At 31.6% G+C, this 12,811-nt stretch overlaps 1 protein-coding gene across 1 annotated transcript; it reads left to right on the top strand.

Moving 5' to 3' along the window:
* The first annotated feature begins 4,449 nt into the window (after positions 1-4,449).
* LOC7460840 (ABC transporter G family member 9) lies at positions 4,450-8,236 on the top strand. Its single transcript, XM_002316880.4, has 5 exons — positions 4,450-4,511; positions 4,747-4,871; positions 5,059-5,848; positions 7,032-7,345; positions 7,455-8,236. The coding sequence occupies exons 2-5, from the start codon at positions 4,776-4,778 to the stop codon at positions 8,112-8,114; spliced, it is 1,860 nt and encodes a 619-aa protein (XP_002316916.3). The 5' UTR covers positions 4,450-4,511; positions 4,747-4,775; the 3' UTR covers positions 8,115-8,236.
* Positions 8,237-12,811: the final 4,575 nt, after the last annotated feature.

The following is a 12,811-nucleotide window of genomic DNA, read 5'->3' on the forward strand; positions in this document are numbered from 1 at the left end:
TGATCTAGACAGCAAATTTGGTGGCATAACTCAGGTTGACTCAACTTTAATTACTAGGATTACAAGTTTTTTATGCTAACTCCGGTTGACTAGAGCTGATTTTTTCCAGGTCCTTTTTTTATACCCAATTTCATAATTTTATATTTAATGGGCTGAAAATTGAGCTATATTGTTTGTCATCTTTTGAAAATAAAATATTTTTTCATATTTTATCGCAGTCATTTTTATTAAAAAAATTGGTTCATCTACTATCATTTCTTATTTTTTATCATTTAATTAAAATAAAATTAATTTATTTAACTCAGTTGATTCTATGACCTAAGTGACAAATTTTTCTTCCTTCTTTAAAATGCGTTCGCTACAACTAAACATTATTTTTTATGAAAAAAAAGTTAGCCTTGCATCGTGGCATGGGTCCACACCTAGTATAAGCTATTAGTCTTAGAACATATTTATTTTTGCATTTCAAAAGTGTTTTTGAAAAAAAATAAATTTTTATATTTTTTTCTTTACTTCAAATTATCTTTTTATATTTTCAAATTGTTTTGATGTGTTAATGTCAAAAATAAATTTTAAAAAATAATAATAAAATAATTATTTTAATATAGTTTTAAATAAAAAATATTTTAAAAAGTAATTGTTATCTTAATATTGAATATAGCGTTAGATGGATAACTAAGTCCTATGTACTTTTATATTATTATTATTATTATTATTATTATTATTATTATTTAGACTGCCATAATATTACTCATGAACTTTAATTTAGGCCCCGTTTGTTTGCTGGAAAGTAATTTCCTTTTGAAAAGTGAATTTCAGGAAAATGAATTCCGGGAAAGTGAATTATTTTCCGATGTTTGGTAGTGTAATGGAAAATAAGTTGGAAAACACTTTCCAGTGTTTGGTTATGTCATAGAAAATGAGCTGGAAAATAACTTATTAATGTTTTATTTTTTTCAAGTTTATTAAAATAATGAGGAACAAATCTTACAAATTAAAAAGTTGAATGAGAATGAAATTGAAAAAAATATAATTTTATAAATTATCTCAAATAAAATAAATAATAATAAAAATAATAGAGATCAAATCTAAAAAATAAAAAAAATTAAAAGATGAAGAAATTAAAATAATAATAATTAACATTTTATAAATTATTTCAAATAAAATAAGTAACAATCAAAAGAATGAGGACCAAATTTGATAAATAAAAAATTTTAATTAAAAAATAATAAGAAAAAAACAAATAACAATTATAAAAATGAGGACTAAAGTTAATATAAAAATTAAATTCTAAGGGATGAAATTGAAAAATAAATATTCAAAACAAAATATATATAGAAATCAAAAGTTTGAGGATCAAATTTGATATAATCATCAAATAATATGATATTTCTAAATTTTTCACAACTTTCAGAAAGTGTTTTCCGCCCAAAATAAAAGAAAAACACTTTCCTGAAAACCAAGCTAAATTTTTCTTTAACTGGAAAGTGTTTTCCATTGGCTGAAAAGTGTTTTTCGTTAATCAACTTTTCTAATGACAAACAAATATAAAAAAATTTAAAAAATAATTTTTTAAAAATAATTTTCCGGAAACAAACATACCAAAAAAGAATTACTAGTACACAATCATTCAATCAAAACTGCTGCTTGTATTCTACGTTTCTTTCTTTAGATTCAAACCTAATCCTTGAATGACTCACCCAGGGATAAGCGGCTTCAATGAAGTCGGTTATAGGATGAAGAGATGTGAAGGATATTATTTCACTAATAAGAGATATACACTCCGTGCACAGGTAAAATTCACATGAAGATTTCATTACCATGCACAAGAAAAATTCATCAATGTTAATGTTTAGAAATTAAAAATTATTTCACTTCATTAAGGTACAAATTAAAAAAAAAAAAAAGGGATTAATGTTTAGAAACTCTTCCTTGAAAACCCTGCTACCTAACAAGAAAACTTTGCAAAGCAGCTAACTTTATCACTTGTACTCTGCATCTCAGCTTCTTTCTTCGACTTGATTTGAAGTAGTGATCCACCATTAGTGAAGAAAATAATTTGAATAAGGAAGATAAGTAGAGAGACTAACAGAAGGCCTCCCTCTCATCATCTGCCATAACGCATAACCCATCACTTCCACCATCTCTCCTGCGTACCTCATTGCCAATGGCCGCAAAACAAAAGCCCATAGACCCACCACTGCCATCACTATTTCAACTCCCAAGCTCATCTTTCTTTCTCTTGCATTTCCTTTCTGATGATTTTTCTCTTCTTCTTTATTTCCCACACACTCTCTCTTCTTGGATTATCTTCTTTAGTTTGTTCCTAGTTCTAATCCATAAAGAATAATTTTTCCAACTTATTGTCTTGTCTAGCCAATGGAATAAGTCTGATTATCTTCTTTAGTTTTTTCTAGAACCGACTCTTCATTACTTGGATAGTTTTTGTAGCTCTTTAAAACAAAACAAAAAATATTAGGTTTAATTTTTGTTTTATAGAGAATAATCAAATTTATTAATGAAGGGAATTTCATTAGTTTTGGTTCCTAATATTCTCTATAAAAGGTATTGGGGATATAATTGTCTTTTTATTTTTTAAACTCTATGGAATGACTCATTTAACCTTAAAGATATATTTTTTTAGAGCTAGCATAATAGGCCTTTTAGTCAATTTTATTTTTTTCACGGTAAAATGACTCCTACTTAAAAATTTTAAAGCTTATGTACTGGGGCTTTGTTGTCTTTGCAACTTGGTTCATTTGTTATTATGCAGTTGATTGAGATTGAGAGTAATTAAGTCTTTTAATAAATATAAAATAATAATTTAATCAAGAAGGTGTTGGTGCATGGATCGCACTCATCAGCGCATGAGAGGAACCCGCGCCTTTTTGGCGGCGCGTACGTGCCTCCCTATAGGCAAAAACTCCTTTCTGTCATATCATTGAAATCCTCATGGCGTTCTCTTCCTGATTAAGCGGCACGCAACAGTTTAGGTGGCATAATTTGGTGTAGGCGAGGTTTTGTTTCTCTCTTTTTTCTCTTTCCTTCCATTGAAATTCACACTAGCCATTTAAAATTTAATAGTTATCCTCTTGGTTATTGGAATTTTAACTTCAATCCTTATTCTTTTGATTTTTAATTTTTGTTCTTGAACATTTTGTAAAAAAATTATTTGTTTTCATTTTCATCATTCAATTCCAAGTTGTTGTATATTTGTTTTTCAATATTATTCTTATTCTTTTGATTTTTTATTTTTTGTTCTTGATCTTTTTGTAGAATTTTTGTTTGTTTTTTATTTCATCTTTCAATCCTAATTTGTGATATATTTTTTAATTTCGTTCTTATTCTTTTGATTTCTAATTTTTCTTTCCTTTTCCTTTGTAAAATCTTTATTTGTTTTTAATTTTTTTCTTCAATCCAAATTTATGATTTATTTTTTAATTTGGTTTCTATTTTTTGTCATTTTGTTAAATTGATTTTTTCTTTTCAATTTCACCCTTCAATAAAAAAATATTGTTGTCCTCTAATTTATTTTTTATTTTATTTTTTATCCTTATTCTTTCAATTGCTATTTTTTTATTTATTTTGGATCCTTTTGTATAATTGATTTTTTTTTTCCGATTTTATCCTTCAATGTTTGATAAATTCTTTCTATTTATGTAACAATGGTATGAGTATCTTGATATGATATAAGAATCATACAAAAAAGAAGTAGCCATAAATGAATTAGAATTAGATACAAAAATATAACCAAGAAAAAAGAGTTCTGATCTGTTTAACATTTGTTGTGGTAAAAAGTAAGAAAAAACAAGAATTGAAATCAAAGTTGTAAACTTTTGATGGATTTTCTTGTTGATTAATAAAATGAGTGAATTAGAAATTAGGTTTGCAAAATTAGAGGTGGAGTTACAATTGGAAATTTTCATCTAGTTTGCTTTTTTGTTAGGTTTTTCGATTAAGTACAATTAAAATAACATGATAATTTGACTAGTTACATATTGAGTTCAATAAAATTTCTTCAAAAAGACATAATCCTTAGAAGAAACACAAGTTTGAGGGTAGAATCAATAGATATTTTCTTACAAGGACAAAATTCTTGAAAAGAAAAAAGTCTTATTAAGGTGAGATCCCATAGCTTCTCAACTGAGTTGAATGGCATTCTATAACCTCTATTAGAAATAATAATAATAATAAAAAAAAAAAAGAAGAAAAGGAAAGGAAAAGGAAGAAAAGGAAAGGAAGCACCAAATGCAAGAACTCTTATTAAGGCATAGCTTCTCAACTGAGGTGAGTGGCCTTCTATAACCTCTATTAGAAATAATAATAAAAAAGAAAAAAGGTCCACCAGTTGAGTGGCTGAGCCAAAAACAAAGGCATCGGAGTATAATTATTTATCGAACTACTAAAAATTATGGTAATTAAACTAAAGCCAAAGTATATAGAGCCGTGAATAGCTCAACAAGTTAACAGTCCTCTTGAAAAGCCAAGTATCTCTCCCTTTGTTTGATCAGGTAGCGCCCTACTGATCTCTCTGTTTCTCATTTATCTCGCATGAACCCTATTCCAGCCTCCTCCTCTCTCTTCTCTCCTTTTTTTTTCCCCAACTTTTGTGTTACATACAATACGTGCTTCTACATATACATACATTGACAGAAAGAAAAGAGGATCTTGGCTCTCTGTCATTTGTTATAAGAATATATATTGAAAGAGAGGTTTTTTTTTGGTTTTTTTGGTTTTTTTTGTTAGGAGAGTTAGAGATAGATTGAGGGACCAGCATGGAACGAGAGATGGCTGACATAGAGGCGCTAAATGAGGAAGAACCAGGAGTCTCAACCATCTTCAAGAAAGCAACTAGGGCTGTTTCTTTGAGGGTACTGATGAATGAGAATTTAAGAATTCTCTCTTTCCATTAATTTTAGTGTCTTTTTTCTTTCCATATAAATGGCTTGATTATTAAATGATGGTTTCTTTGCATGTTTTCTTCTTCTTCTTCTTCTTCTTTTTATCCATTTCTTGCGTTATATATTAAGGCAGTCTTAGTTTTGATTAAACGTACAGTTTGAGGATGTAGTCTACAAGGTCAGGCTTACGAAAGCAGGTTTTTGTGGAAAGATTGTCAAAGCAGAAGAAAAGGTTATCTTAAAGGGAATCACAGGCAAGGTTCTACCTGGTGAAATGCTAGCCATGTTCGGTCCATCAGGCAGTGGTAAAACAACTCTCTTAACCGCATTAGGAGGCAAACTTGGAGGACTACTTGATGGGAACATAAGCTATAACGGCAAGAACTTCTCCAACTCAATGAAAAGGAACATGGGATTTGTTACTCAAGATGATGTTCTTTACCCTCATTTAACAGTGACAGAAACTTTGGTTTTCACTGCCCTTCTTAGGTTAGAAAATACTTTTAGTAAAGAAGAAAAGATCATGCATGCAGAATCTGTGATTACTCAACTAGGTTTAACCAAGTGCAAGAATAGCATCATTGGGGGCCCATTTATGAGAGGAGTTTCTGGGGGTGAGAGAAAGAGGGTTAGTATAGGACAAGAGATGCTCATAAACCCTAGCCTTCTTTTCTTGGATGAGCCAACATCAGGTCTTGATTCTACAACAGCTCAAAGAATTGTGTCCAATTTGTGGGAGCTGGCAAAAGGAGGAAGAACAATTGTAATGACCATCCATCAACCTTCAAGTAGGTTATTTTACATGTTTGACAAGGTTTTGCTATTATCAGAAGGCAGCCCACTGTACTTTGGGGAGGGATCACAAGTTATGGATTACTTTTCCAGCAATGGATATGCTCCAGCAGTTCCCATGAATCCTGCTGATTTCCTTTTGGACCTTGCAAATGGTATGTGAAATTATACTAATCTCTATCTTAATCTACTTAAAAGACAGTAATTGTGGTATATCATACATGTACTGTATAGAGGAATTTTACTAATATCGTTAGCTAGTAGTGATTGTTTTTTGTTTCTATGTTTCTTGAAAATGTTTTGCGTGCTTTGTTAGTGGTTGTTAATTATAGTGCTTTGCGTCTAAAATACTTAAATAGTTGATTGTGTGTAGCTTTAAGCTTTAGCTGATTTAATTTCTGGTACGTATTTCAGTTTCCAGATAAACAATTACCTGTACTTGGTTTAGCTGATAAAGTTTCTAATTAGGAATGTGATTAAACCAATTTCATGCACGCATTTTAGCTAGCATTCCAAAAATAGATATATGGCACCCACTTTGTTTCATTTTAAAATCAGACTGTCGATATCCTTAAAGGACGTCAGGAAACAATGTCTGCCTTGCGTGTTGAATGAACTGAATCCATTTTTGTTTTCTTTCCATCAATGGAAAAGATGGCTTTTGACACTTGGCAGCATGTTTGATCAGAAAACGTTCCCATGCAGTGTTGAGATTTGGAGAAGTTTCAGGTGGAAAATTAAAGCCATGTCGAAACTCGTTAAAAATGTTGGAAATTGTAGAACATACCTAGGAAATGTTTTCCAAATTCATGCAATTCAAGTGGAATTAATGTTCTCTCTATGTTTGTAATTAGTTAGTTGGTATCTGATTAAGTGTTTATGCTGGACTTGGAATTAACTCACTTTCTACAAGTTTCCTATGCGGTTTCCAATTTCCTGCGTTCACAGATTTCTATACAGTAGACTATCTAGGTTGCTTTGTTGTATATTTTGGCTTGAATCCCTCGTGTCATTCATGCACATCTCCAATTTCTCCAGGGGCTGCCCTAGAAAACATTAAGGGAGTCCACACTATATAGTTTAATTAAGGACCTAATATATATAATAATTAAACAATATTTTATAGTTTCATTATTGTACAAGAGTTTTGGGAGGGCTAAAATGAAGAGATGCTTGGGTTGACAAATAGAGATTTGAAACAGAGGGCCGGACAAGGTTTTAAATAGTTTCACTGTACTAAACTCAAGGAATTTGGTATATTGCTCATGGGTTGAACTTGGGCTTTAGTTAATTATTAAAAATGATCAATGAGGACATTGTATGCTTATGCTGTTGTAGGTGTATCATCAAATAGTGAGGTTCCTGGATCAGTCAAGCAGAATCTAGTGTCAGCCTACAAGAGCAATCTTGCAAGCAAGTTGAAGTCAGAGGTTCAAGACATTGATGATCAGCCTCAAGATGGATTAAATGATCAGAAAGTTGCACGGTGGGCAACAACTTGGTGGCAACAGTTTTCTGTATTGTTGAGAAGAGGAGTGAAAGAAAGGAAGCATGACTCCTTCTCTGGCCTCAAGATTGCTCAGGTCTTGGTGGTTGCTTTCCTTTCAGGGCTTCTGTGGTGGCAATCTGATGTATCCCATCTACAAGATCAGGTAACATTTTGCGACAATCTAACATTTCTGAGAGCAGGTTCGTCAACAGGGAGTTAGTTTTGACCTATTTCGGTATAATAACGATATGTATCCGAAAATACAAATGCAGATGGGGCTCCTCTTCTTTTACTCAGGATTCTGGGGCTTCTTCCCTTTATTCCAAGCGATTTTCACCTTCCCTCAAGAACGTAGTATGCTCGAAAAGGAACGATCTTCCGGCATGTATCGACTATCATCATACTTTATGTCAAGGATTGTCAGTGACCTCCCAATGGAGCTAGTCCTTCCTACCATTTTTGTAAGTATAACCTACTGGATGGCAGGGCTTAAAGGCACACCAGGAAACTTCTTGCATACCTTGTTCGTTCTCTTGTATTCTGTGTTAGTATCAGGAGGTCTAGGACTAGCACTTGGTGCTCTGGTGTTGAACCAAAAATCTGCTACCATAATGGGATCGGTGATCATGCTGTCGTTCCTGCTTGCTGGCGGATACTATGTTACACACGTCCCTGCCTTCATTAGCTGGGTGAAGTACATCTCCATTAGCCAATACACATACAAGCTGTTGCTGGGGTCTCAATTCAAGCCCACAGACACTTATCCATGTGGTGGTGCTGGCGGAGTTTGTTTAGTTGGAGATTACCCTGCAATCAAACAAGTGGGGCTTGATGGCCAAGTTCTTGGTGCGGCTGTATTAGGGATTATGCTTGTGGTTTATCGCCTGATCGCTTTCTTTGCTCTCATGAGGATTGGAGTAACTAAAAAGTAGAGTGGATTTTTTTCTTTTTGGTTAAGTTTTGTGCCAGGACACTCTTATTCCAATAAATTGTTCTAATTTTCGAAGATCAAAATTGTTTTTAATGATGATTGTAGCAGTAAATATTCTCTGGACGTGTGGTGGCTGTAAAATTCTCAGAAAACATGCCTCTTATGTGGAGGGCATGTTGAGGTAGCCGAGTGCTACAACTCGAGGTTCCTAATTCATGCCCCAAATTTGTGGAAATCCAACAGGAATAATTATTCTAAAAAAACAAGCTCAATGTATTGGGCTTTCAGAATAATATATGCCCCAAAGTGTTATATTTATTACTTAGGTAACGATTTCTTGAAGGCCCATCTACTTACCATTTTATTTTTATAGTTTAACCAGTGGTATTTTATCAGTTATTTTTTGAGTCTATCTTTAAAAATAAATTAAAAATGAAACTCATGATATATAAAAGAGATAAAAATATCTCTATTTAGTATTTTTCTCTCCTAATTATATCTATTTTTCTATTTAAAATATATTCAGGGAATAATTAATAGAATATTAATAACATGGATTGATTACTTAATGTGCACCATAAAATTTCTCAACCACTTGTAGAGTTGCATAGCGTTTGGGGCAGGGGAAAAGGCAAGTAAAGAAAAAGGGAGGAAGCAAAGCAGAATTTTCTCTTATTTGAAAAGAAGAGGAAAACGAAGGAGAATTTTCTTAAAAAGTGGATGGAAAAAGTAGGAAATTATAATCCATTCTTTTATGAGCATCTTCCTAAATTTAAATAGTAATTTCAACTTTCAGAAAATTCCCCTCTAAATTTTTCCATTTAAATATTGAAAAAAATAAACTTTCTTTTCATCCCCCCCCCCCCCCCCCCCCCCCTCTCATTTTACCACTCATTCAAACAGAAAGAAAATGTGTGTACATTCACCTCCTTACTCCCACTTCCCTTCCCCTCTCTTAATCTTCTCATGTACAACGTTAATTCTGACCTAGGAATGTAAGATGCATTAAAATCACTTGATCAAATATAATATGAATAAAAAAAAAAAAAGAGGGAAAAGGAAGCTGCCTGTCTATGGCAATGCAATGGCTTACGAACATGCAGGAGACAATTGACTTCCTAATTTGCGGCTTGCCTAGTCTTGCTTTGAGGCTGTTTACCATTTACCAAAATGGGTTGTTTCAAAAAGGCTCTCTTAATCAAATTGGAATTTGGAATCCAACACTTAGAACATCGTATTATTCGATTGACTGTTCTGAATCCACACTGAAGCTACCTGGAAACTTGAAGTTAACTCACAATGGGCCATTTTGACATCACACGACGGGGGCTTCCGCCCGGCTTCCTCCGGCCACCCTAGGCCATACATGCTGGATTAAGATTTCCGAAGTTAGTTATGGGCTTGTTGGGATCGGAAAACAAAAGTTACGATCTCAGATGTGTTCTTGAAAATTGGATTCATTACATGGATGGAAGGTAAAGAGTAATCCGGTTGCTACTTATTCAGTCATTCGTAATATTAAATAAATTATTTATATTTTTACGAATTCATCATTTTTAGGACTTCAAGACTTTTATCATTTAGGCTAGGGGGATAATTCTAGTACTCTCATCTTACAACGCCGCATGTTTTATTTGTAAGCGTTTCTTCCTGTGTTTGAAAAGTATTTTTAAAATATTAATTTTTTTTTTATATATTTTTAAATTATTTTTATGTGTTGATTTTAAAAATAAATTTTAAAAAATAAAAAAAATATTATTGGCATAGTTTTCTAAGAAAAATACACTTTGAAAAGCAATCACAACCACACTCCCAAACATAAAAAATTTAAATCAATATTTTAAAACTAGGACCACCCTCAGCTCTAGCCGACTTGTGACCTAATCTATCTTGTTTGAGTTGAAAGAAACAAAATAAAAAAAAAACAAACACTTAACTAAATGTTTAAAAAATTAGATGACGTGGTGATTTGAATAAAACTTGGCTATTAATTTGTAAATTTTTTTTTATTAAAACAATATTTAATTTTTTTAAAATAATCAATATGGGTCGATCCTGTTAATTAACTCGTAACCTAATGTTTTGTCTGAAATCCACATCCAGATTTGATTTTAAAACTATGATTTAAATCCATGGGTCCTAACAAATACAAGGAGCTCACTATTAGGAGACTAGAGGACTATTGATGAGCAAGCCTACCCTTGCATGTAAGATTTTACATAATTAATCTCAATATAGTCTAAAACTATTTTTTTATTTTTTAAAAATTATTTTTGACATCAGCACATCAAAATAAAAACACCAAAAAAATATTAATTTAAAAATAATAATAAAAGAAAAATTTAAAATTTTTTAAAAACACTTTCGAAAAAAAAACAAACAGGTAAATTTCATAGAATTTTTTAACTGTCATTGAAAATAAAATGATGGAAGTGTTCTAATATCAAAATAAAATTGATAAAACCCAAAATCTAGAACCTAACAATATGTCGAAAACTAAATTGAGAATTCCGAAAAATTTTGAATATTCCATTTCCGAAGAAACACTGCGGGTCATGTTGAAGTACTGTAAGAGCCATGTAGCAAACAAGGTGAAGCTCGGAATGAAACTTCTCTTTTGTTTGTACTTCAACACCCTATTGACCCTCCTAGCCATTAAAACAAAGCTACAAAATCAATTTTCTTCCCTTTGAACATTGTATTGCACTTGAAACTACGAGGAAATCAGCTTAATATAAGATTCTGTCGACGGCACTTAATTGAATTTTTAATTTATTTTCCAGCCAACAAGTCTAATCTCGTGGGTATTGAAAAGCCAAGATTCAATATTGTTGTCGCTAATATGAGAAAAGGCTCAAATCAATCAACTTTATTGCTAATATTTTCTTCACTGAATGCAAATAGGTCGTATATTTATTCATAGAACTTGTTTTTGGCTATGCAAAATCACCCCCCGGCTAGCCAGCCAGCCCTCGTTAACTCCCAATATGCAGAAGGACTGTAAGTTCATGGAAGCATCGATCATGGATGACTTTAGTTTGCATCATCAGACTAAATCAACGCGTAGAGCCTCAAAAACTGTCAGGAAACTTAAATGCCAACAAAAAAGTTAGGTGCCGAATCTCCGGTGTCCCTGACAGCTGCAAGTCTTCATCGAAGCAGAACCATCCATGTGTGTACTCATAATGCCAAACTTGCCTACTCATCAAACTCACTATTTATCTTCACGTGTCCCATTAAAATATCCGTTCAAGCTACTATATCTGTCTTTTCTTTTTCTTTTTTTGATAATTGACAATAAATTAAACACTATCAAGTGGATTTAATATTGTATTAATTTGTCAAAGTTTAATCTTCACAAAAAAAGAAGAAGATAAAATACCAAAGTATCTCTAAATTTATGTTACCATTGCTCCTTGACCCACCAAACAATTCTAAAATTCTCATCTTTTGATATTTTTTCTCTATGTTATAAAATATAAATTATATTTTAAAAATTCATCTAATAATTTATAATTTAAAATTTAAAATTAAAATAATTTTTTAATATAATATCATAGTTTTAATAACTAAATAATAATAAGTTAAAATTTTAGCATAAAGTAATATAAACATATACAAGTTTTAGATTCAAATAGTTTTTAATTAAAAAAATAATATAAATTATATTTTAATTTTTAATATATGAACTTAAACTATTTTTGAATTTGAATTGATTTGGGATAATTCTTTCAAATTCCACGCCCACATAATTCTAAAAACACCTTAATCATGATAACAATCCAGCTCCTTTAATTTTTATGCTTTTTCTCGAACTTTGACCTTCCATTCATCAATCATGATCACCAATTTATATATCTCTCCGTTAAAATGACACGTGAGTCACCAAAAAAAAAAAGAAGGTATCTTGCACGCCAGACCATGGAGGGTTTAGTGTAGAAGAAACCCTAATCTTACGCGTACCCTCTCCAATAGAAAAAACAAAGTAAAAGCCCTCAACGTTAACGTGTCAGAATATAAGAGCCTCCATTTGTACCCTCTTTTTTCTTCTGTTATTTTTTGTTTTTCCTCTCTTCCACAGTCTCCTTTCGTTAACATAAAACAAGAAAAGAAAAAGAAAAAGAAAAAAGAAAACAATCACATGCCTAACTTCACTCCACAAAACATCCACGTGTCGTCACTTGATAAATGGTTGGACACATTAAATCTTTTTGTCGGGACATGCAAAATGTGCGTAATGTGATATTTATGCTGACACGTGTCTACTTTAGAGATGACTGCCTTTTCTGTGACGGTTCATGCACCAGAGTTGGGGTTTGGATTTTTAAATTGTATTTTAAATTATTTTTTATTAAAAAACAGATTTTTTGAAAGTATTTTAGATGTTTTACTGTATTCATATTAAAAATAAAAAGAAATTTAAAAAATATCATTTTTTCTTAATTTAAATTGTATTTGTATTAAAACTAAAAAGAAATTTAAAAAATATCATTGTATTTTTAATTTAAAAATACTTTTAAAAATATTATGTCCAGCTGCCGCAAAATCAAACACGACCGGACATTAGTAAGCACTTCCACATGGATAAGGTCGGCTATTTGATGGAGAACGTGTCATGCTTTTAACGGTGATAAGAATAAAGTAGACCCCATCAACCCAGACAAGGACGGCCGTACTTATCCCTATATAAATTACTCC

Source organism: Populus trichocarpa, chromosome 11 (genome assembly GCF_000002775.5).
Source record: "Populus trichocarpa isolate Nisqually-1 chromosome 11, P.trichocarpa_v4.1, whole genome shotgun sequence".
In the NCBI taxonomy this organism is placed as follows: Eukaryota; Viridiplantae; Streptophyta; class Magnoliopsida; order Malpighiales; family Salicaceae; genus Populus; species Populus trichocarpa.